Raw genomic sequence first — 21,226 nt, 5'->3', positions numbered from 1 at the left:
CCGGCACTTATCGGCCCTTGAAAAAAATTCTACAAGCGTCCTGTTTGGCGTTTAACTCTCCGGTGTCTACGGGTACGCGATTCGACATGGGGATGAAGTAGCGCGATGTGTCGACGATCGTTTCATCCTCGAGGCACTTATCGGTTCGGAGTGACAAGCCTCGGGAGCAGGGGTTTAAAACAGTTATGATATCGGTCTCGGTTCTTGAAACAGTTACGAAGAACCGATATTCTGGATAACTGTTATAAGGAACCGAAATTTCTGAGTATATCGATTTCGGTTACGGTTCTATAACCGATATTATATCGGTTATAACGGTTCTAGAACAGTTATTTTTTCGGTTATATATCGGTTCTAAAACGGTTCTGGAATTGATTCTCGCATCGGTTTTATAGGAATTGAAATAAGTAGATATTACGCTTACAGATTACTGCATATTAAGAATTTATCTTCAAGAAATATTGCTAAGAAATTCAATTATCTATAATTTTGTTACGGCTTAAGCGAATTACTAATATATCATTAACTAGGTTTCCGTTAAATAAAATAAATTTCAATGCCGAAAATAAACGCTCCACGCTTACTTGAGATAAAATGGGTCTCGTTACAAAAGCTTCTTGTTAAAGGGCTAGAAATTTTGCACGAAGGCTGAGACTTTACGATTCAGAATATCGGTTCTTCATAACTGTTTTAGTATTTATTTTCGGAACCGTTTCAATCCCTGCTCGGGAGGAAGCTTCCGCAGCCCTTCTCGGTGTAGAATTCTTTTAAAAGAGGTGAAACCGTAGCGTAAGTTGGGGCAGAGGTTAATTTGCTGAGCGGACGCCACCGTAGGACAGGTGGGGAATTCGATTATTGGGGCACCGCGGGGTAAGTAGAACAAACGAGTCGATAGTCAGACACAGGACGCATTGTACTCCCGCGTCGGTCTGACTCTGGTCGTCCGCCTCTACTTCCGTGACTCTAATGCACAAATGTATTTATTGATCGGCATATCCCTCGAGTGGCTCGATATTCAATCCGTTGGATGCATCTTTAATCGTTGGTTCCAGTTAACGAGCGAAGGTGAGAAAGCTTTCCAAGAGGGGACTGGAAGACTTTCCACAATTTCTTCGTCGGGGTGTTCCCCAAAAAAAAACACCCAGGGAATCTATAAGCCTTTGATCGCCAAGGGAGCAGGGTAAAGAAAAGTCGCGATCCTACGAGCAACTTCTCGCTCACTAAATCGATCTCGACTATGTGTATCGTATGCCTGAAAGCGCAAGCTTCGTCGATCGTCCAAAGTACATGAGCGACGATAACGAAAAGGTAAAAGATGCGAGGGGAATGGAGCACAGGTGTCTATGTCTTTCGAGCCCCTTGTTCGAAACTACGGCGCGGACAGTCGGTTGGTTCAATTCCTCGAACCCTTCGCGCGCGGTAAATCTGTCCCCGCAAAATTAACGGTCGGCGTCGTCGCCCCCGTTTCAATACTCCGCTTTCGGGGATCAGGAATTGAATCACCTGTATCCATCAGGAGCGCAACGAAAAGGCAGCCCTTTCGCCTCGATCTCCGTGAGAGAAGTCCGGGAACCAAAAACGAAGAGACGGTGGAGGAAATTGGGCGGAAGGCTGGGACAGAAAAAGAAAATCTCGGCTCGCCTACCAACGACAGCATTGCGCCAACAATCGTGCACACAGCTGCAGGCGGCTACACAAAACCAGCAACGATTATCATAAACACCCACGCGCGCGTCTATTTAATCGTTATAATTATCACCGACGTAATTACCGGCAAATATACGCGCGCGCGGCTATTTACAATGATCGTCACGCACGCGTGTTATGTGTACATACAGAGATGCAACACCGAGCTAACACACAAACGTCTCATTAAGGGCTAACACATATACGTGTATACGTATGTATAGAGCACCCTTGCTTTCTTCGAGTTGCTCGTGACTCGTAGCGGTTTACCGTATCGCAATCAGACGTCAGGCGGATTTCTCGGTGATCCCCCTGTGGTGGACAAAACGACCGTCGGATTAATCCACTTCCTTCTGCCGCCCCTTTCGTCCCTCTCCTCCCTTTCTCTCACGCCCCTCTCTCTCTCTCTCTCGCCTCGAGATCCGCGGATCTCTGGGATCGAGAGACAGAGGATCAGACCCGCGAGAGGGCACGGAGATTCTTTGGAACAGATTTCTATCGCCTCGGATCCACGCATCGACTCCCACGCGTCACGCGAGATTATTAGCTTGACTTCGAGAGACGAAGTTGAATTGCCCGAGTGATCCTGAGATTTAGGTCGCCCTGTTGCCGAGGGAGATCCAGGCGACGTTCTTCGTTACTCCGACGAACAATAGCCCTCTATTCCAAAGAATTCCCTCTATTAAATTCTACTGTAATTCATTGATCACTTTAGTGGCTCCGGAGATTTATCTTTGCTCTAGTTCCAGCTCTATCGGTTGATGCGTCGCGGATACTTTAGCTCCGAGTTCTGACTTTGAACGGATGTTTCGAGATTTCTTGCGGCACCAGTGGAATAGGAAATTTTATATTCCGACGAGTGGCCGCGTTGAGTGCAGGAAAGGATCCGAGAGCGCTCGACTTCTCGAGGCTCTGGGAACTTCGAGTGCAGGCAGTCTGAAATTTTGGGAGCTCGATAGGCTCCTGCGGTCGCGAGAAGGCGGCTGGTTCGCGCGACGTTTAAGAAAGAAAAGGAGGACAAAGCGAAAGAAATGCGGTGAACGCGAGACGAGGGAATCGACGAGTACGCGCTCCGGAGGTACTGACATCCAGGTACAATTCTCTATGTATGCAAGGAATGCAGCAACGTTTATCGCCAGTGAACATCGCAAGCACTTCCAACGGACTGCCATCAAACCGATATATATATATATGTATGTGCCTATATATCAATGATGAAGTCAACACGGTGCAACAACTACCATAACAAGAGCGTCGAGACTAGAGAGCTCGCGAACAAAATGGAAAACAGAAACAAGGAACAAACAGAGTGCCACTTTTGTTAATACATTGCATTCGATCGGCGTAAAGGACAGTGCTTAATTCGCGCTTTATTTTTTCCACTGGGAATTCCCCGCGGGGACTCGTCGATCATCGAATTTCCACGGGCGGAATGCCCCGTCGAGATCCAGCCGGCGATAAATCAGTCGCTCGCGATTGTTTTGAAGGTTCCGCGGGGCGGACTCTCTGTAAATTAAGCACTGCACTTAGCGCGATTGGGAATAGATCTATTTGAATCGAGGGGAACATAACAGATAAGGGTCGGAGAAGAACCGAAACATCGTGGAGATCGATAGCGAAGGCATTCGAGAGGATTGCTTCGACGGTGCATGCCGCGAAGAAACGAACAACCTCCTGCGTTTCTCTCCGTTTTCTCACCGTTCCAAGCGTGTCCCTTTTCCTTTCGCCGTGATTCCCCTCGGCCAGCCAGGTATCTTCGACTTTCCTCGCTGGCGGAGCCTCCACCCGCCCCTCTCCGAGCTCGATCCCGAGATCGAGGCTCTCCTCTCATAAATAACCGAACGATAAAGGGAAGATTTCGTGGCGCTTCGGGAGAGGGGCAGAGGAAAATTTGTTTCCCAGCTGCGTCGAAGATACCCTTAAAATTCGAACGTGCGCGGCCGTGTACGTGTGTTCGTGTGCAGAGGCTGGCCTCTCGCGCAGAAAAAGCCAGTGTGCTGTGACGCTTGCGGAGACACCAATACACACTCGGAGAAATATATAAAGTGCTGCTACGAGGGGGTGGAGTAGAGCGGGGGCTGATTGTGCAATTTCGAGCCGCATTGACGATTCGCGTCCTCGTCGCTCGCGATTTCGCAAGACGATCTTTATTTTATCTTCCCTCCCCTACCGCGATCCCTCTCCGCGCTTCTCGCAAAGTAAGTCGCAAGTTCGATTGCCTCTCGCTAAAGGAAATGCTCTCCTTCGAGTTCCTCGGAGTTCGCGAATGGAGGAATCTTCAATTCGCTATCAATCCCCTCGACTTCCAAGCGTACGAAATTTCGAAATTTCAAGTTACAGGGCTCCGCTTCCAAGAAAGCCCGAATTTCCAAACTCCGAAAATAGAAAAACACATCAATCCCACAGCCGCCCGCCCCCCTCGAAGCTTTGAAATCGAGCAGTCCCTAAATCGGAACGGTACTTGAAACTTCCGAGTCTCCGAGAAATCCTCTCTAAGACGTTTCCCCTCTCCGCCGGCCTACTAAATCACCCCATCTAAAGCCTGCCCTTCTAAAACTCGCGCAATTTTCTCGCGAGACTCGCGGAAATCGATCGCAATGGAGCTTCGAGACGCGAATCGTCGGGCCTCGACTCCCAAACGGTGGACAATGTACAATAAAAAGGAGAAAGAGACAGAGAAATCGAGCATATTCTACGGGGCCGGTGTGTTTCGTGATATAAAAATTGAATACTTCTGCAAAGTGGCTTGTGCACGATGTGTGTCTGTGTGTGTGAGGGTGCGCGCGCGTGTGATTGCACGTGTCTCCGCTGTAACAGAGAGAAAGAAGAGAGAAAGGAGAAGGAGAGACACGTATAAGAGTGAGAGAAAGTAACGATTTGGAAAGGAGGAAAAGAAAATTGACAAACGTGACAGCAATAGAGGAAAATATTCGAGCGTATACGACATCGTGATGCATGGTGTATACGTACACGCGTGCACGGACACGTGGCACGAGCTTCGGGGTGTTCTGCCTCGACAAGAGGGTGGTTCCCGTCGGAGGACCGAGCCACCGACACTCAATAGCGTTCGTCGCGTCACTCAGGCAACGATCTTCGCGATCGTGTGCATTCACCTGCGTACGTGTTCCAATTGATTTATCTACGATCTATAGTATCTGATCAGGGTAACCCTGGTTGGTCAAGAATTAGACCTTCTTGGACTTTCTTGTGAGTGATATGTGTTTAGGAAGCCTTGTTTCGCGTGGACAGAGCACAAGTTTTGAAATTTCCCATAGAATCGTTGAGTCTGAATTGAAGACTTGTAGAAAACACTGTAGGGTAACTCGGGGTAATATGTCACGGTTAACTTTGAAACGCGATATCTCAGAAGTATAAGTAGATACAGGGAAATAGATTAAACCATACGAAAGTGTAACTAGTTCTGTATATTGACTAGTAACTAAAGATATGTAACTTTTATAGTTCAATCAGAAATGTACAAATACAAAAGTCCTTGAAAGTGGCGTATTACCCAAGTGGTGGGTAAATATGCCACAAGATCTGAAGTGCGAACTAATCACTCAAATTTTTCAGAATCAACAATATTTTAAACTATTCAAGCTGTTAGTAAATAATAAGAAATATTTCAACACAATGAAACGTAAAATATATTTGAAAAATAGCTATTTCTAACCAACTAAACAGTCCCCAATCTCTACGCAGTCTTCATGGACCCACTTTTTGCAACAAGTAGTTTTTACCCAGTCACATTTAGGTCCTTTTTTATCGTAATAATATAGGTCACATATTGCACAGTAGTTGCACATTTTCTGCATCAGTGGAATTGTCACAAAAAATATCTACATTCTCAAAATTTGTTCTATATTGTAGTACGAGCCTCCTTCGCCATTCCTTGGGCTTCCTTTAAACTTTCGTCTGACCAAACAGCACGGTTTGAAGTTCGTACATACTTCTTAGGCATGGTGCTAATACGAAAAAACAACTCGCTGGCATTAAATAGAAAGAGTTATAAAAATATTAGTTTGTGGCATATTATACCGACAAACATGTGGCATATTACCCCACACGGTCATAAAAGAAAGGATTGAAAAAGTATATAGTGTAAACGGATGTGCGAGTGGTTGTAATATTCGTTTGTTAGTCTACTTTGTCATAATCTATTGATTTTTCGTATAACTGTTCACGCAAATGTATAATCTGCACTCTAGTTACAGTGTGAAATTAGATCAAGACGATACTTTTATAACTAACCAGAATTGACTGAAAATAAAAGAAGGTAAAAGCCAAAATCTATTGTCGCCTCAGCAGTTACACTAAATTGAACGGAATTAGTGCAGATGGTAACGGCATCTGCGCGTTATTTAAAAAATTATTTAGAAGTGGCATATTATCCCGAGTTACCCTAAGTGCCAAAAATCAAATTCTATAATATAGTATTACCATTGGCCCGTAGAACATCTTCCGACAATTTTTTTTTAAATTCTGTCCCTTAATGTTTTCTACAAGGACTCTTCAATTCTTCTGATACTTATTTACTCTGTTTCATTCGTTTTCGATCGCCCATGGTTTCCTATTCTACCATTTCTATTTGTACAAATGTGGTAACGACATAGTGATTGTTTTTCTGCCGAGAAGGGTGAAGCGAGTGGAGTGAGGTGGGGGTAGTTGAGAGCTTGCAACCTCGGATCTGCCGCGATCCATCAAATGATCCACGTACGCAGGTGCGAGGAACACGTTCGCGTAGAAACGGAATCCCGCGCGCACGGCACGCGTCCGCCGCGTGTAGACGTATACACGTATGTACAATTCGTACGTATGTATATATACGTATAATAAATATATATATATATAGAGGTGGATATATATATAGAATATGTATATATATATAGAACAGTCAATAACCAGTCACAAAGTACCTTTTAAGTCGAGTTAGCGAGCTTCTCTCTACGCTCGGGCTCAGACTGAAACAGAGATCATCACGGCGTCATTTTCACGCGACATCAGGGGTTGATCGCGGTTGCAGCTGCGCGCAGCCAACGACCATCGATCCCGTAGATCGCACGAAGCCTACCCCGCACGTTGGTGATACGGATCCCCTGGTCCCGATCCCCGCACTGTTATCGAGCTTCAAACAGTGTTTCCTCTACGTGGAATCGCCTTGAATCGAGCCAGAGACGAACTTCGGGAATCTACACCGCCGCAAAAACAGTGGACCTCCGAACGAAACTTTGGGATAGTTGCTCGCAGCCTGAAGGATGCTCGTCCTTGAAGGGCAGCGGTTAATTTCCCGGACGTCCTTCGGTTTCGTTTCGAAAAATCGCGGCAAGCCCCACTGACCTGCTTCCAGCCGCGGGCCATCGTTAATTTAACGCATTCGCATTGAACTGGTTACTCAGCTTCGTCCACGATCTTACTACCCAAGCACCGCAGTCCTACGCGTCTCGGACGCTCTAGCCAGTCTCCAGGAATTTCTAGTACATATCGCCAGCCTCTGAATTTCACTTGAACTTTCTATTTTTGAGATATCCGTAAGTTGGTCCGCGGAAGTGGGTCAGCGAGCCATGGCGCGGGTTAAGACGCCAGGCTTTACACTACGCGTCTCTTCGCTCGATTCGCGGCTTCGGAGAGATCGAGATCCAGGATCGATTTACTTACATGAATGCCTGGCTGAGCTCAGTTTGGGTCTATCGCACACTGGACACATTCGAGGCGCCGGATCGCCGACGACGCGCTCGAACTCGGTCCACGGTGCAACGAGGCCGCGCGTTAAAAACGCATCATCCCCTCGCGCCCGGGCAAAAGGACCACGATCGCTGCTTAATGCTCCACGTTGCAGGAGCACCCGGTGGCTTCGCAACACCGAACTTCTCCGAGACGTGGATGAGGAATTGCGCACAGCATCCGTGAGAAGTCCAACAAGTCCTCCACGGATGGTGTGGATTTGAAATCGAGTGCCCGGAGTGCCTCGTTCCCCGTGCCATCGAGTTCGATCGTCGAGGGACAACGCTTCAGCGTGGGTGATCGACGAAAGGTGATCGATCAGTCGTCGGTGACCGTCGACGCGAGCCAGCGAGAACGAGGGAGAAACGGTGGAAGGGGAGCAACGTCTGGTCCACGGAGTCTATCGGCGTTTCGTCGATCTATCGGGCGGACGCCACTTCCAGGGGGGGGCCAGCAGCGTCGCGCGTTTTCTCGCTGGCGTCGGACGTTAAGCGGTTTGTTAGTGAAAATCGTCAGGCAAAAGCGGACAACGGTGAAGCGCACGGCACTGTCGCGAGTTCAAGCTCGACCTCAACTTCGACACCTGCTGCTTTTTTTTGTCGAGGGATCTTTCTCGGGATTCACGAGCAAAGAGAGCAGAAAGAAGGGGTCGAAGGGGGAGATGATTAACTGGGGGATCGCTGGAATCATGGACGCGATCCTCGTCGGCGGACACGTCGCCTGTGATCACTGTGAAGATTTCCGTCTCTGGTATGCTAGCGAGAGCGCGTTCCGATACGCAGAGTACTTACAGTTCTCCAAATAATTAAATCGCTAAGTCGAAAGAAAACACGCCTCCGTCACTTTCTTTTTTCTTTAGGGGATGGCAGGGTTCCTTTTGATTTGTGGGTTTAATTCGAGGTGGCCGTGGAGGGTGTATCGTGACGCGTGGGAGTCGCTTCGGGGGCGAAACCAGGGCAGAAGGACGATAAAGAGAGCTCGTACGAACGAGCGTCCCGTTTGGCCTTGTTTTCGAGTCACCGTGGTCGCCTTCGCGTCGAGTAATCCTACGTGTTCTTGAACTACTTCCAATAAATAATTAAGTCCTCTTATCCAAAGCACGGCACCGCACAATCTTCCACTTTCAGTCCTTTTCCACGGAGAAAGTGTCAGAGCTCGGCTCGACGCGAAGTGATTGTAACTCGAGAGTAGGATCAAATGGGATCATTATTCCGATCGCTCTTCTACCCCTTGCACTCCCCAAGAGACGTCCAGGTGTCAAGACACTGCCAGTTAACGCTGCTTGATGAAGGATCTCGTTCCTCATCGCGGAGAGATTCGCAGATTCAAGCTGACTTTCTGAATATACGATTACAGCACCGCTACAATTGCACGCCCATACATCTCGATTAAACTCAGACTGCGCGAAATGCGACATTAAAAATTAGAAGATCTTAAGCCTGTGAAAGAGCAACGAGATCCTCCATTGAAAGGCGTTTCGCGGGGACCATTCACCGCGGTGGTTCCCAAACAGCGACGTTACGGTCTGAAAGGTTATCGCGAGCTTCTGTATGATAAAAGTTCGATACGGTAACGCTTCCCATCGGCACATACCCGTCTGTGAATGTGGAGAGTCCATTCCACGATGACCATCCTCGGGCCTGAGGACCGGCGAGAAGGTTGGCGCGCTGGAAACGGAAACCGTCGGGGGCTTTTCAGTCTTGTCGTTCCTGATGAGCTGGTGCACCGGCGGTGGGCCTGCGAGGAACAACGGCCAAAGTTATTACAATCCTGCGGCCGAGGAGACGCCCGGACAGCCAGGCGTTTTCGGGCGGGTTCGTCCCAGAGCTAGGGGCGCGCAAGAAACCGCCCAGGGTCCTGGACCACGGATTTACATGCGCGCGAAGCTGGTGAGGAAGCTGGAAATCGCCCGTTTCGCGGCAATAAAATTAGGTTCAGTTGAGCGGCGAGGGATATTTACGCGCGGCCGTTAATTTAACGACAATACAGTCAATCAAGTGTCCCGGCGTCGCCGCCGTAAAGGCAACGTATGTATGATAAAAAGGGAGCAGAGCCGTAGAATGCGGTTGGCCACGGTCCAGGTATGCTTATTGCCGGAATTTTTCTCCGCTGTGTGTATATTTTGCCTGAGAAAGTGGTCATTTTATCCCGTCCGTAAATTCCCTCTATCCCGGCGAGCCCCTCCCCCTCGTTGCGTAAAAGTCCAAACTTTCGACTTACTTCAACCCCTTCGACCAACCCCCGGCCGTCTGTTTATCTTCTTACGCGGCGCTGTTTGCCTCGCGAATATTTGCCCGCCGGAATCCCGCGATCGTTCCTCGACGTTTGACAAGTGGACGAGCACCCCTTTACGAAACACCCAGCTCCGTGTCCAACAATCTCGGGGGAAGAGATTATCGAGCATTCGCGGTTCCGTACTCGCAATCGATGGGCGCGCGAGAAAGAGAACGTTGGGGCGAAGAGTTCTGTCAGCGGAGCTGGACAAAGGGAATTTCCCCGAAAGGGGGCTGACTTTTTTACCATCGCGAAATTAGCGCGAGAAACACTTTGCGAGATATTCGTGGCTCCCTATTCTTCGGGCGGTCTCTATTTTTTTTTATTTTCTGAAAAAAAAAACCCTCCGCCCGGAAGTTATTCCTCTTTTTCATCTCCATCCACGGACTTCCGTTCCGGAGGGGGGTTATCGTTTGATCGATGAAAGAGTTAAGAGGGGGCGAGCGGCGCGGCGGAGGGAAAGAGCGGCGGGGGAGGCGCGTGCTGGGGTGGGAGTGATAAAGGGAGGCCGACGGAGAATAGAAAGAAAATAGAGAACGGAAAGGGAGAAATATAGGGAAAATGATCTATAGAACGCTGAGCAAAGTAGATCCCGATAACAAAAGGACGCTCCGATAAGCCGCCGGATGAGATTGAACCGGGGGTAGCAAAAAAAACGCCCGACCCCTGACCGCCGCAAATTTGTTACTTAAACTCCGACCGCTGCGCCCAATTCGATCCTGGCAGCCTCCGCCTATCTGCTTGACAAATTATTCCGAGCTACGCGTGTCGCGCCGATCCCATTGTCGCGGTTTCTCATCGAGCGAAATCAATGAACCGTCCGCTCAATCGCGAAGGATGAGGCTGGTAACAAAGCACGGGTTCCAGGGAGCACGGAGCGTGAAAGGAAGGCTGAGAGGCGAACGTCGAGAAAGTATGAAAGCAAGCTATCGTCGGCTAATAAAGTCGACTGCGGGAGAGCCGTGCGGTGCTCCTCCGGTGCGCGCAGAACGACGCGCCACTGTCGTAGACCGCCGATTCCGCATAGTAGCCCAGCGTCCTCGAACGGTTTAATTTTAGTGGGCGCGCGGAAAAACGATAAAAATATCGTAAAATCACGGTTTCGCAAACGGCGGCCGGTAAACAAGGTCTGCGCGCAACGACAGTGGGCGAGTATCGCGTCGAGGTGCATCGCGCCGTGACGCCTCGCTCCGCAACGGTCTGCAGTGCATTTCGCGTGGCTATATCTCGAGCGAATAAACGCGTTAGCTCGTGGCGCTTCGAATCGCGTTGCACGAATTCACGGCGCTTAGCGTCGCCGCGCACGTCTGCATCTATTATGATAGTATAGCCGCGCGGTTTCTCAACGCGCCGCACAGTGGGGCAAACTGCTCCCTTTTGTGTCAAAATCGTAGGACTTTTGGTAGGAATAAGATAGGGGGATGAACCTTTTTTTAGGTTCAAGCTAAGATGTTGCAGAATAAGGAGAAAATATTGAGAATATATGAGAAACAAGTTTTGACCTTGAAAAGCTACGTCAAACTTGATATATTTGAAGAAAATGTTGGTTTTTCAGGTATAACGTGTAGTTGAAGTTTTTTTTTGACTTGTTATCATTTCGTATAGATTTTGACGCGCTGAATTCGAATCTGTTCGCAGAATTTGTCTAGGCCCTCAAAATTCGAAGAAACATGCGATTTAAGGGGTTATCCCTACTTTTGTCGGTGTCATAATGCAATTTTTGGGGGTGAAAATATACCTTGAAGAAAAAGCAGAATTTTATTCTCCGTGGAATATTTCGAGAATGGTGAGAGATATCGAAATGAAGTTTAGACAAAAGATAGACCGTTTTCTTATATCTACAAAACCGCGTAAAAATAATTTTCAAAATATATTTTTCAAGTTGCCCCCACCACCAAGCCTTAAAATTAAGTTTTTGTATTTTGTAAATATATGCTGAAATACCTGTGGATAATCTATTTTCGTACATATAAATAGTTGATGTGTTACATTTTGTTTGGCAAACAAATAAAACCTCTATTATCGAATTTGAAGTTCATTTTAGTAGTTTCCATTAATAAAGTGGTTTCTAAAAGCCATATTTAAATTATTATTTATATAAAGTTTAGACAGCTTTCAATTAATTTAGCAAGACTCGTCGCTTTTTGTACATGCTGTATTGTTTAATTTCAGCACATATTTACAAAATACAAACACTTAATTTTAAGGGTTAGTGGTGGGGGTGACTCGAAAAATATGTATTTTTTTTAAATTATTTTTACGCGGTTTTGCAGATACAAGAAATCGATGTACCTTCTGTTTAGACTTCTTTTCGATATCTCTTACTCTTCTCGAGATATTCCAGGGAAAAGAAAATTCTACATTTTTTTCCAAGGAGTGATTTCACCCCGAAAAGTTGCATTAAGGCATCAACAAAAGATAGGGTTGCGTTACGGATGAACTACTCTACTTGCACTCCGAGTTTCATAATTTTGCTGAATTTGCATGTTGCCGAAAACGTCCTTGGTGAGTGCAACCCCTTAAATCGCATTTTTCTTCGAATACTAAAGTCCTAAACAAATTCTACGAACAGATATGAATTCACCGCGTCAAAATCTAAACAAAATGATATACAACAAGTCAAGAAAAAACATCAACTACACGTTACACCTAAAAAACCAAATTTTCTTCGAAAATGTCAAGTTTGACGTAGATTTTCAAGGTCAAAACTTGTTTGCCATACATTCTCAATATTCTCCCCTTATTCTGCAACATCTCAGCTTTAGCCTCGAAAAATAATCATCCCTCTATCCGGCTCCTATCAAAAGCTCTACGATTTTGACACAAAAAGGAGCGGTTCGTCCAACGGTGCGCCCGCCGTGTCACGGATGCATCGCGATGCGCCACCTCGATCCTCGGACCGCGACTGGTCGCGACGCCTCGGAGATTCGCGCGGAACCGCGTGACAGCGCGCGTCCACTAAAAATAAGGGCGAAACGTAGAGGTTTTGAAACTCACTGAAGCTAGCCGCTGGCTGAGCATGATCCGCGGCCGTGGCTGCGGACGGAGGGGTGTAGCTGCTGCAGTAGTACGGCGGGTGCTCTATTTTGATCGCGTTTATTTGAGGCTGCATGTCGCTGAGGTCATGCAGTATGGACGCTGAAACCAGACACACATTAGCGGTTACGGATCCTCGCGCGTTCGTACGTCATCCGCTCCTCCTCGCCGTCCCCTTCGCGGTCGTCGTCGTAGTCGTCGCCGTCGTCGTCGTCTTCGTCGTCGTCTTCGTCGTCTTCTCGCGCTCCCGATTCCCGCGAGGAAACCGCACTTCCGCGCGTTTTCCTTCGAGAAGCTTCCCCACTTCCCTCCCCGCCGCCCGCGTCTTTCAGCACCGCTCGAGCCGCGGGGGAGGAATGTGGGTCTCTCGGGAGCGCAGTTCGCGGAATTTCGATTCGATGCATCGACAATGATCTTGGAAAATTCAGGCGGCCCGGCGTTCCGTGAATTGTTTGGCCGGAGAATAAAATAGCGTCTCTTCGCTGTGTCGATGCATCGAAGCAGGCGGGAGAATCGATCCTCCATGGTGCACAACACATGCGTTACTGACTACGCTTAAGTACGAAGTTGCACGCGACGCGACTGATCCGCTTCGTTAGGTCATTACGCATCTCAACGCGCAGTGCTCGGACGAAACAAGTGAACCATTCGAAGTTTTATCATCCATCGCAGTCCCTCGCCGGGAACGGAATTCCTTCGACGAACGATCAGTCGCATCGCGTCCCAAGAAATCGAAAGCAGACTCCAGTCTCGGGGAAAACGGCGGCGCGAACAGGCTGGTCTCGAACCGGGGGATGGGGGTTGGTTAATTAATCGTCGCCCGGCCATTAGAATACGCTCCAGTTACACGTTGCGCTGAATCAGCGGGACCGTAAAATAATAGGATTCCGGTTTGTCGCAGTTGGCGACGCGTAAATATAGGGATCCCCGTGCACGACGGTCAACGACCAATTAGGTTGAGCTAGTGCCGCTGGAATTTGCATCCCGTGTAAGCAACTCGCTCGTAAAGCTGCGTCCCTCTCTGCTAGAGACACTCCGGATCGCGACTTCAACGGGGGTGTCCACCACCCATCCGCCCGTGGCCAACGCCACTGCCGCCACCGCCGCCATCGGGCCGCGAGGGAATATCTTCCGGACTTCTTTGGCCCGCGTAATTTACGCGACACCGGCGATTGTATCTCTTCTGGGTCTAGTAATTTTATTGCCAGGAATGGGGCAGGTCATTGCGCCCCTGTGACGCGCGATTTAAATTCTATGAGGCGCGCCGCGCTGTGAATAAAGGGTTGCGCCAACGGCTACCGAAGGGAAAAACTTGGAAATTCTCGGGCAGCAGTTCTTCCTTCCGAGGATTCGGGGAAGTCTGAGAACTGCGGACTGAGAGCAAGACTCAGAGAGCTGCTCTCTGTTGGTAATTTGTAAGTAAAATGAACTAACAGGAACTAAGACAACGAGTACCTTCGGAGAATAAAGTATCTATCGAGATCCCTTATCCTCAAATGTTCGAAAGCTTCCGTGTAGAATAAACGAGACGACGGGTATCGTTGAAAGATTGCTAGAGGAGTTCTGTCCTCGAGACTAGGCCGCAACGGTCCCAATGACCTGGCGCTTCTAAAGAGGATACCTACTAATCGCAGAATTAGTTCAAAAGCAGAGCCTCGAAGAGTGGATATTTATTCGGCTCGGCAGATTTCTAACTGTGTGCTGACGTGGATCTATCGCGGTACAGGTGCGCCCCGAACCATTCGCGTTTTGTTTTCCTTCTTCTCTCCCGTCCCTGTAACGCGTCCTCCGCTTTTCCGCTTCCGCTCCAACGGATCCACCCTCCGTACATTGAAAACGGCCCTGACAGGACTCCCCGATTGCTATTCCTCCCGACGAGGCTGGCGTTTCGAAATGGTTGATCAATTGGCTTCTTTAAGGGCGCAGAAGAATATTAAGCTCTCCCGTCCGCTGTCCCTATACAAATGGAATTGCGTCCCTGAACAAAAAGGGCTGCCCGCGAATACACAGTTCCGTGTTTCCTCTCTCGTTATTCTGATACACCGGAGAACAGCCCCGAATATTCAGACACCAATTACAAACACCCTCTGCACGGTTCCAGGTGCACGTGCAGGGGTGGCGTATCGTCAGCAAGCTTTATTACCCTGTTAGCCCCAGGAACGGGCGAAACGAGTTAATTTGTCTTTCAAGAGAGACAGTCCCAGAATTTCATTCCTCTGCTAAAATAACGCCTCGCCGAAGAAACGTCCCAGCGGCACATTATCGCCAGCTTTTAAACCAGCAGCGAGTAGACTAACGTCCAATTTCAACCTCCTCCTCCTCCCCCGGATACTCGTATCCCCTGTATTCCAATACTCCCCCGTGTTTAGCCGTTCTTCAAGCCCCTCGAATTCCGTAACTAAAATCCGCCGCGACAATCGCCACCTCTCCGCCGGTAGGTAGCGTGTTTCTATTATACCCCCGTCTTACACGTCCCGTCACACACCACCGACAGGATATTCTTCTCTATTTCACATCATCCACCCGACCGTCTCACCCCCGCCGCGGAAATTGCGCCCCTTTCTATCTCCCCGACATCGGCGGAAAAAAAAGCCCCTGGAAAATACCGTCACCACCCTGCGGGCCTACCCTTTTCCGTCGATTCCACCGGCACACATGCGCCCGCGTACGTGCAGGGGCGCATTGTTGACGAAAAAGGAGCGACGTATCCGGGCGAGGGGGCGCGGGGACGGTGGTCGGAAAAAATTCGTCGAAAATCGCGCACGGCGCCGGGGCCGTGATTCACTGGCGTTTTTTTCGCCAGCAGCGGGCGAACTTTGAAAAAATCTCCCGGAGACACGGCTGCCGAGGGTCGGGGAGGGGGGCGAGCGCCGGTCGGATGGTTAACCCTCTATAGGGCGGGTTCTCGTTGCTCGCAGGAGAGATCGTGATATCGGAGTCGGTGAATGGCGAACGGGGCCGAAGGACTTTGGAAATGTGTCGGTCGCGAGAGAGACGGAGAGTCATCGTTATTAGAAACAATTACGGGTGATGCCTGGAGTTTTTTAGGGGGAAAAATGACGGTCGATCGAGTCGGGAAGATCGACAGAAGCCACCGGGAGGATTCAGTCACCCCGCGAGCGAGAGGAGGGCAGAGGGACGAGAGGCGGAGAGACAGCAAGAGGGCCGAGAGAAAGAGAGGCAACGGAGGCACTCTCAGCAGAGCCTCTGAGGCCGTGAGCATTGTTCCCCGTCTATTAATACACCGGGTTGCATACTAATCTCCTGCCACGGTGACGCGCGGAGGAGAAAGGCGGGAGGGGAACTGCAAAAGGAGCCGGAGGGACGGGGGTGGGGGAAAGGGGAAGAGCGTGCAGATGCATACGCCGAGGCGTTTCGAGGCTTGCGCCGCTTCTCGATACGCGCTCCCCTGCCCTATTATTCCATTTAGTGGCGATGCACGCGTGCCACGATGCTCCTTTCGTCGCAGAACGGCTTTCAAATCTCATTCCTCTTTACCTATACACGGATACACCGCGAGGAACCTTCGATACACTAAAATGAAGACCTCGGGGCAGGTCGCAATCCAGGCCGTTGTCCCTTATTAGGGAGTGATCGGAAAGAAGTGGTTCACCCCTTTGGAGCTGAAGATCGGACGTAGGGAAATTTCCTCGAAGAGCCTGCGAAACTAATGACAAAGTTTTGGCTAGTCGTCGAGCTGTCTATCGTGGCTATGGCTGGCGAGTGGTCCAGAAGAGCAGAGGAACCGAATAGTTGAACTGTGGCTGGGAGAAGCCAGAAGAGTGCGGAATTAATCATACCCATTTGAAAATGGTATCCTTTCGGAGACAAGGATCGTAGGAACGAGCGAGTTCCCTACGAGACTGCGACGGGCGGAGCGCGTCGAAACGTTCGTCGGGTCCTTGATACTGAAAGAGGCAGTGAAGTGGTCTCAGGCACGTCGAAAGGATTGACCGTCAAGTGGAAGCCGCGAATCGCATTCCGCCACTAAAAATAACACTCGGTTCGTTTACCGTCGACATTCCTGGCGATAAAATACTATCGATAACCGGAGCAACAACGCCCTCGATAACGGAAACAATTCTCCCGCTTCCGTGGGCGGCGAGCCTCGTCGTTCGGGCACCCCTCTATCCGCAAGCATCGCCGTCGTGGAACGTTATTAGTGAAAGGATGCTTTCAAAAGGTTTTCTAGATGTCGATTTACTGATTACCTTTCGAAAGCATCCGTGAAAGAATTTCCAAAATGCGAACAATTCTCTGTTCTTTAGTGGATGATAGATAGACAGATAGATAGATAGAGAGAGAGAGCGAGAGAGAGAGAGAGACAGAGAGAGAGAGAGAGAAAGAGAGACTGGAGACTTTCGATATCCTGGAATCATCCGCGAGTCGCGTCCATGCAAGAAGCAACGATCGCCCGAACGTGATTGAGATAAATAGATCGTCGTACCTTTTGAAAGCATCCAGAGCTCCTTGGAGCTGAAGACACCTGTCGCAAGGATCGTGTCATTGCAGACAACACCGTTATATAGTTCGTGGTAGCCTGTGCCTGGGAACAGAACCCAGTCGACCATGTTTAATCGTGCATGTTCGTGGTGAACTCGAGAGTGTCGCTCCTCGAATTCCAACGGGAGGTAAGTACGTTCATGAAATGGCGCGCAAGGGCTCGTTAGGTCTGTCTAAAGTTACTGGCGTCGGTATTCTCTCGATTACTATTCGGCTTCGTTCGAACGAGAGCTCTCGGAGAAGAGTTAAGGAAACTTTGTTACCTTTTCGCCGCCTTTCTTCCTCCTTGCTCGCGTTGCAGATGCCGTTTAGGACCTCTGTAACAATAAAGGGTGATACACGAATCAGACGGTGGGATAGCCAACGGATACAGTATAATTTATAGGAAAGCCACGTGTTCCCTTCGATCAAAACCTTCGTTTCCACTGCCCGCGCACAAGCATCCCCCGCTATGAAATAATTATCTAATGGCCCCTGTTTAGAGCTTCGACCATACAGCACCTCACCCCCATAGACAAGCCCGAGCGAAAGCTTCCCCCGGGAAACACAGCCCGGTTCTACGAAGATCAGAGTTTCCCAGCTCGAGATTCCGGGAGCCTCTAGACCAGCCGAGAGCCTCGAATTTGGGAAACGGCATCCTCGACGCATCCCATCTCACCTTCGCTGTCACACGGTGTTTTATATCGCGGGCACCTTACGCAAATCTCATTACGCAACATATCACCGAAATACACGGGAGCCCGGAACGGTGTGCTCGAGTTCCTCTCGAGGGTTGCGCGCGCTCGCACGGTCCACCGGCAGAGGGGCGGAGAAGCGGAGGGATGACGGGATTTATTCGACGCGGATGGAAATTCGTAGGAGATTCGTTTTCGCAATCGCTCTCGACCCTCCCCTGCCCCGACTGTTAAACAGCAACCTGCGAGTCCCGTCGCAAACACCAACCGTCCCTCTATAAATAGGCGTTAACAAACATGCACGTTCACTCGCGGCAGTTATTTTTAATTGCGACTCGGGCTTATGTCGCCGTTCACGCTACGCGGTCCCCTTCGGCGCGAAGACGGTTCGTCTTCGCCTTGATCCAGCGATAGAAGATGCGCAACGCGGCGACAGGGGAGCCTCGGATGCTCGCGAGATCGACCGGTCGCCGAGATCGCACTCGCGAGTTTAAGGGGCAACACCACTGTGACGGCCGGAAAAGTAAGCCATTTTTTAAGATTTTTTTCTGGAATAATTTACGGTTTTTATAGAAAAATTTTATTACCTACTTTTAGTGCACTGTCTTAAGAGCCTATACAAAAAGAAATAAATAGAAAAACATCCATCAATTTTAATATATTAATTAATCTTCTAGACTCCCCCCACGCGAGCTGATCGAAGGTGTAACTATGGACCAGCAGGTCCGAAATCAAATTTCATTTTTTTTTTATAAACTATACGAGTGTAGTTCCCGTTGTACGTACGGATTCTTTGATTGAGAGGAAATTTTTTTAAATACACTCGAAAAACTCTCCATCTTATTCGTGGATTTTCGAAACTTTTCTTCTAAAGCGCACCATTTTTACAAAAATAATTTGTTTAAGAAATCGGTATGTACAACGGAAACTGCACTCATATAGTTTATAGGAAAAAAATTAAATTTGATTTCGGACCTGCTGTTCCATAGTTACACCTTCGACCAGCTCGCGTGGGGAGGCGTAGAAGATTTATTAATATATTATAATTTATGGATGTTTTCCTATTTATATTTTTTTGTATAGTCTCTTAAGACACCGTACTAAAATTAGGTAATAAAAATTTTCTATGAAAACTGTAAATTATTTCTGAAAAAAATTCTTAAAATTGGCTTACTTTTCCGGCCGTCACAGTGGTGTTTCCCCTTAATTGCGACACCGAGAGCCGAAGGATCGCTGGTCGGGCAGCAAAATTAGTCTGGCCGGTGGTCGACAGGTGTGCGTGCGACGCAGAAATTTTCGGAGGCCGATAGATACCGCAGGCACGATCTTGGAACAATAATAGAGCGCGGGATCTGTTGACGCTTTGTGATCCATGGGCGGCGCGCGAGTTCCGCGACGCCACGGGGAGGATCGTCAAGGACGGTGATCTGCAGCTTTACCGCGGGCATTTTACAGCCATTTCGGAAATGCTCCTCTGCTCTAACTGGCTCTCGTAAAACGGGAATCTTAAACAGATCTCACTACCCCTTGTAAATAGAACGTTTCGAGAGCGGTAGGAGGTGGGAGCATCCGCGAAGATTGCTGATACCTGAAGGCGGAATGAACAACCGACGAAACTCTGCCGAACCCGCTGACTCGTTCCGCGAGACTCCGCTCGAGTGGTCGAAGGAAGGAATGAAAAGTTCTGCCGAGGCTCCTCTGCCCGAACGGAAGAGCCTCGCGCTCGGGGAACCTAGGTGCTCTTTTTAACGGGGCGAACGATCCTGGGGGTGAAAAAAGAAGGGCAGGAGGATTAATCGCAGGTACAAGAATATTCATTTCAGGTATTCGCGATGGCACGAATGAAAATCGAGCATACAAGCGAGCGAGCACGGTGTCTGAACGAGAGAAGAGAGAGAGAGAGAGAGGCTTCGGTACAAGATGTCCGTCGACTATTTATTTATAGAGCGAGCACACATCGGCACGCATGGTCACATGCTCGCGTGCACGCCACACCGACGAGGACGCGCGCGTTTTCCTCGGCCGTCCACGAAAAGCCCGCTCGTATCGTTCTGCGCGAGCCTTCGGACCAAGTTTATTTATTTATTTATACGGCGGCACTTCTATTGTTTGGTGAAATAATATAATAGTGGCGCGGGGGATGAAATACGGCATGCCGAGCGGAGAAGCGGAAAGAAACCGAAGAAATCTGCGGGGCTTTCATTGCTCCCAGATCTGAGAGACCTCCGCTTTCATTAACGAACAGCCAGTCAGAAAACATGACCGAACGGTTTCACGAAAAAGGGAAGGAACAGAAGTGGAGGAGCCCACGTGGCCTGTCGACGCGTTGGAAACGCGGCCTAACGTCTCCCCACAGTTCTATTCCGGCTAGGGCCGGATTATCCGAGGCGGCTTTTCTCGACGAGTTTTCGAAGCGGCCGACTAAAACGGAGCTCCGCCGGTTCGCAGGCGAGCGGTGGCATCGCGAAAATGCGATGTGTCCGAGAACGACACGCGTGCAGGCACCTGTCCTCTCTCTAACACTTTCATAAGAGACGATGATACTTACGCAACCGGGCGATATTTAGCTCTTAGGGCGAATACGCAGAGCCCCGTTCCTCGCTGCTAAACACTAACGACTATTCCCACTTCTCTCTCTTCGATTCTCGTAAAGAAATAATCCTCTCCATTTAACTACAGAGATCGGAGGGTCCATGCATGTTACCGACCGAAACGAACGGCATCCTCTCTTTTATTATCAGAACCGTGGGGAAGAAAGTCATCTAGGTATCGAGAATACTAATTGGAGCAAGTCCACCTGTGCTTATTAGAACCCAGCACGGCTGCAGAGGGAGGCTAGAAATCCCAAAGGCGAAGTCAGGAGAATGGTGTCAAAGATGCAATATTGACCCAGAAAATCATCTCGACAAACGACGGAGGGATTTGTTCGGCTGTTTTAGAGGGAGGTGGTTGAACAGATGTGGAAGACGTTGTCTCGATTAGTTGTTAGACGCGATAGCGCTGTTAGAAGGGAAGGAATAACCCGGTCGGAAGCTGGATTGAAATATTAGGCATCCCTGGTCCGTGTCTCGGTGGTACTTCCCTTCTATAATAATACCGTCTATTAGGTCAGTCGAAACGAACGGAGCAAGTGTCTACTTTTAGCATACGTCGACGCGGCGGATAATCCGAAAGGGTCCCAAGTAGCGAAGCCTTCGACTATCCGGCACGCCTTGGCAGCCACCGAGTTTATATTATTGTGGTGCCTGTGTATATTTACAGAGGGCCAGGAATTTTTATGATGTTGATCGTTCGTCTCCGCGCTTCCTCACTCGCAAGATGGACGGTCTTCC

At 49.1% G+C, this 21,226-nt stretch overlaps 1 protein-coding gene across 10 annotated transcripts in view; it reads right to left on the bottom strand.

The window, feature by feature from the left end:
- The window catches only part of Nfi (Nuclear factor I), a 74,658-nt gene that overhangs the window by 11,640 nt on the left and 41,792 nt on the right, over nucleotides 1-21,226 (bottom strand). For 7 of the 10 annotated variants that reach the window (XM_076814867.1, XM_076814868.1, XM_076814865.1 and 4 more), the window contains 4 exons: nucleotides 17,484-17,537; nucleotides 17,165-17,263; nucleotides 12,679-12,819; nucleotides 9,001-9,144 (listed from right to left, as the gene is read on the bottom strand). In XM_076814867.1, the coding sequence (XP_076670982.1) occupies nucleotides 9,001-9,144; nucleotides 12,679-12,819; nucleotides 17,165-17,263; nucleotides 17,484-17,537 (438 nt within the window). The remainder of the gene's footprint in view (nucleotides 1-9,000; nucleotides 9,145-12,678; nucleotides 12,820-17,164; nucleotides 17,264-17,483; nucleotides 17,538-21,226) is intronic. The other 3 variants (XM_076814866.1, XM_076814872.1, XM_076814873.1) reach the window with 3 other exon arrangements.

Source organism: Andrena cerasifolii, chromosome 6, assembly GCF_050908995.1.
Source record: "Andrena cerasifolii isolate SP2316 chromosome 6, iyAndCera1_principal, whole genome shotgun sequence".
Lineage (NCBI taxonomy): Eukaryota > Metazoa > Arthropoda > Insecta > Hymenoptera > Andrenidae > Andrena > Andrena cerasifolii.
Note: the sequence above shows the minus strand (reverse complement) of the source record. Positions and strands in the feature narration are given on the sequence as shown.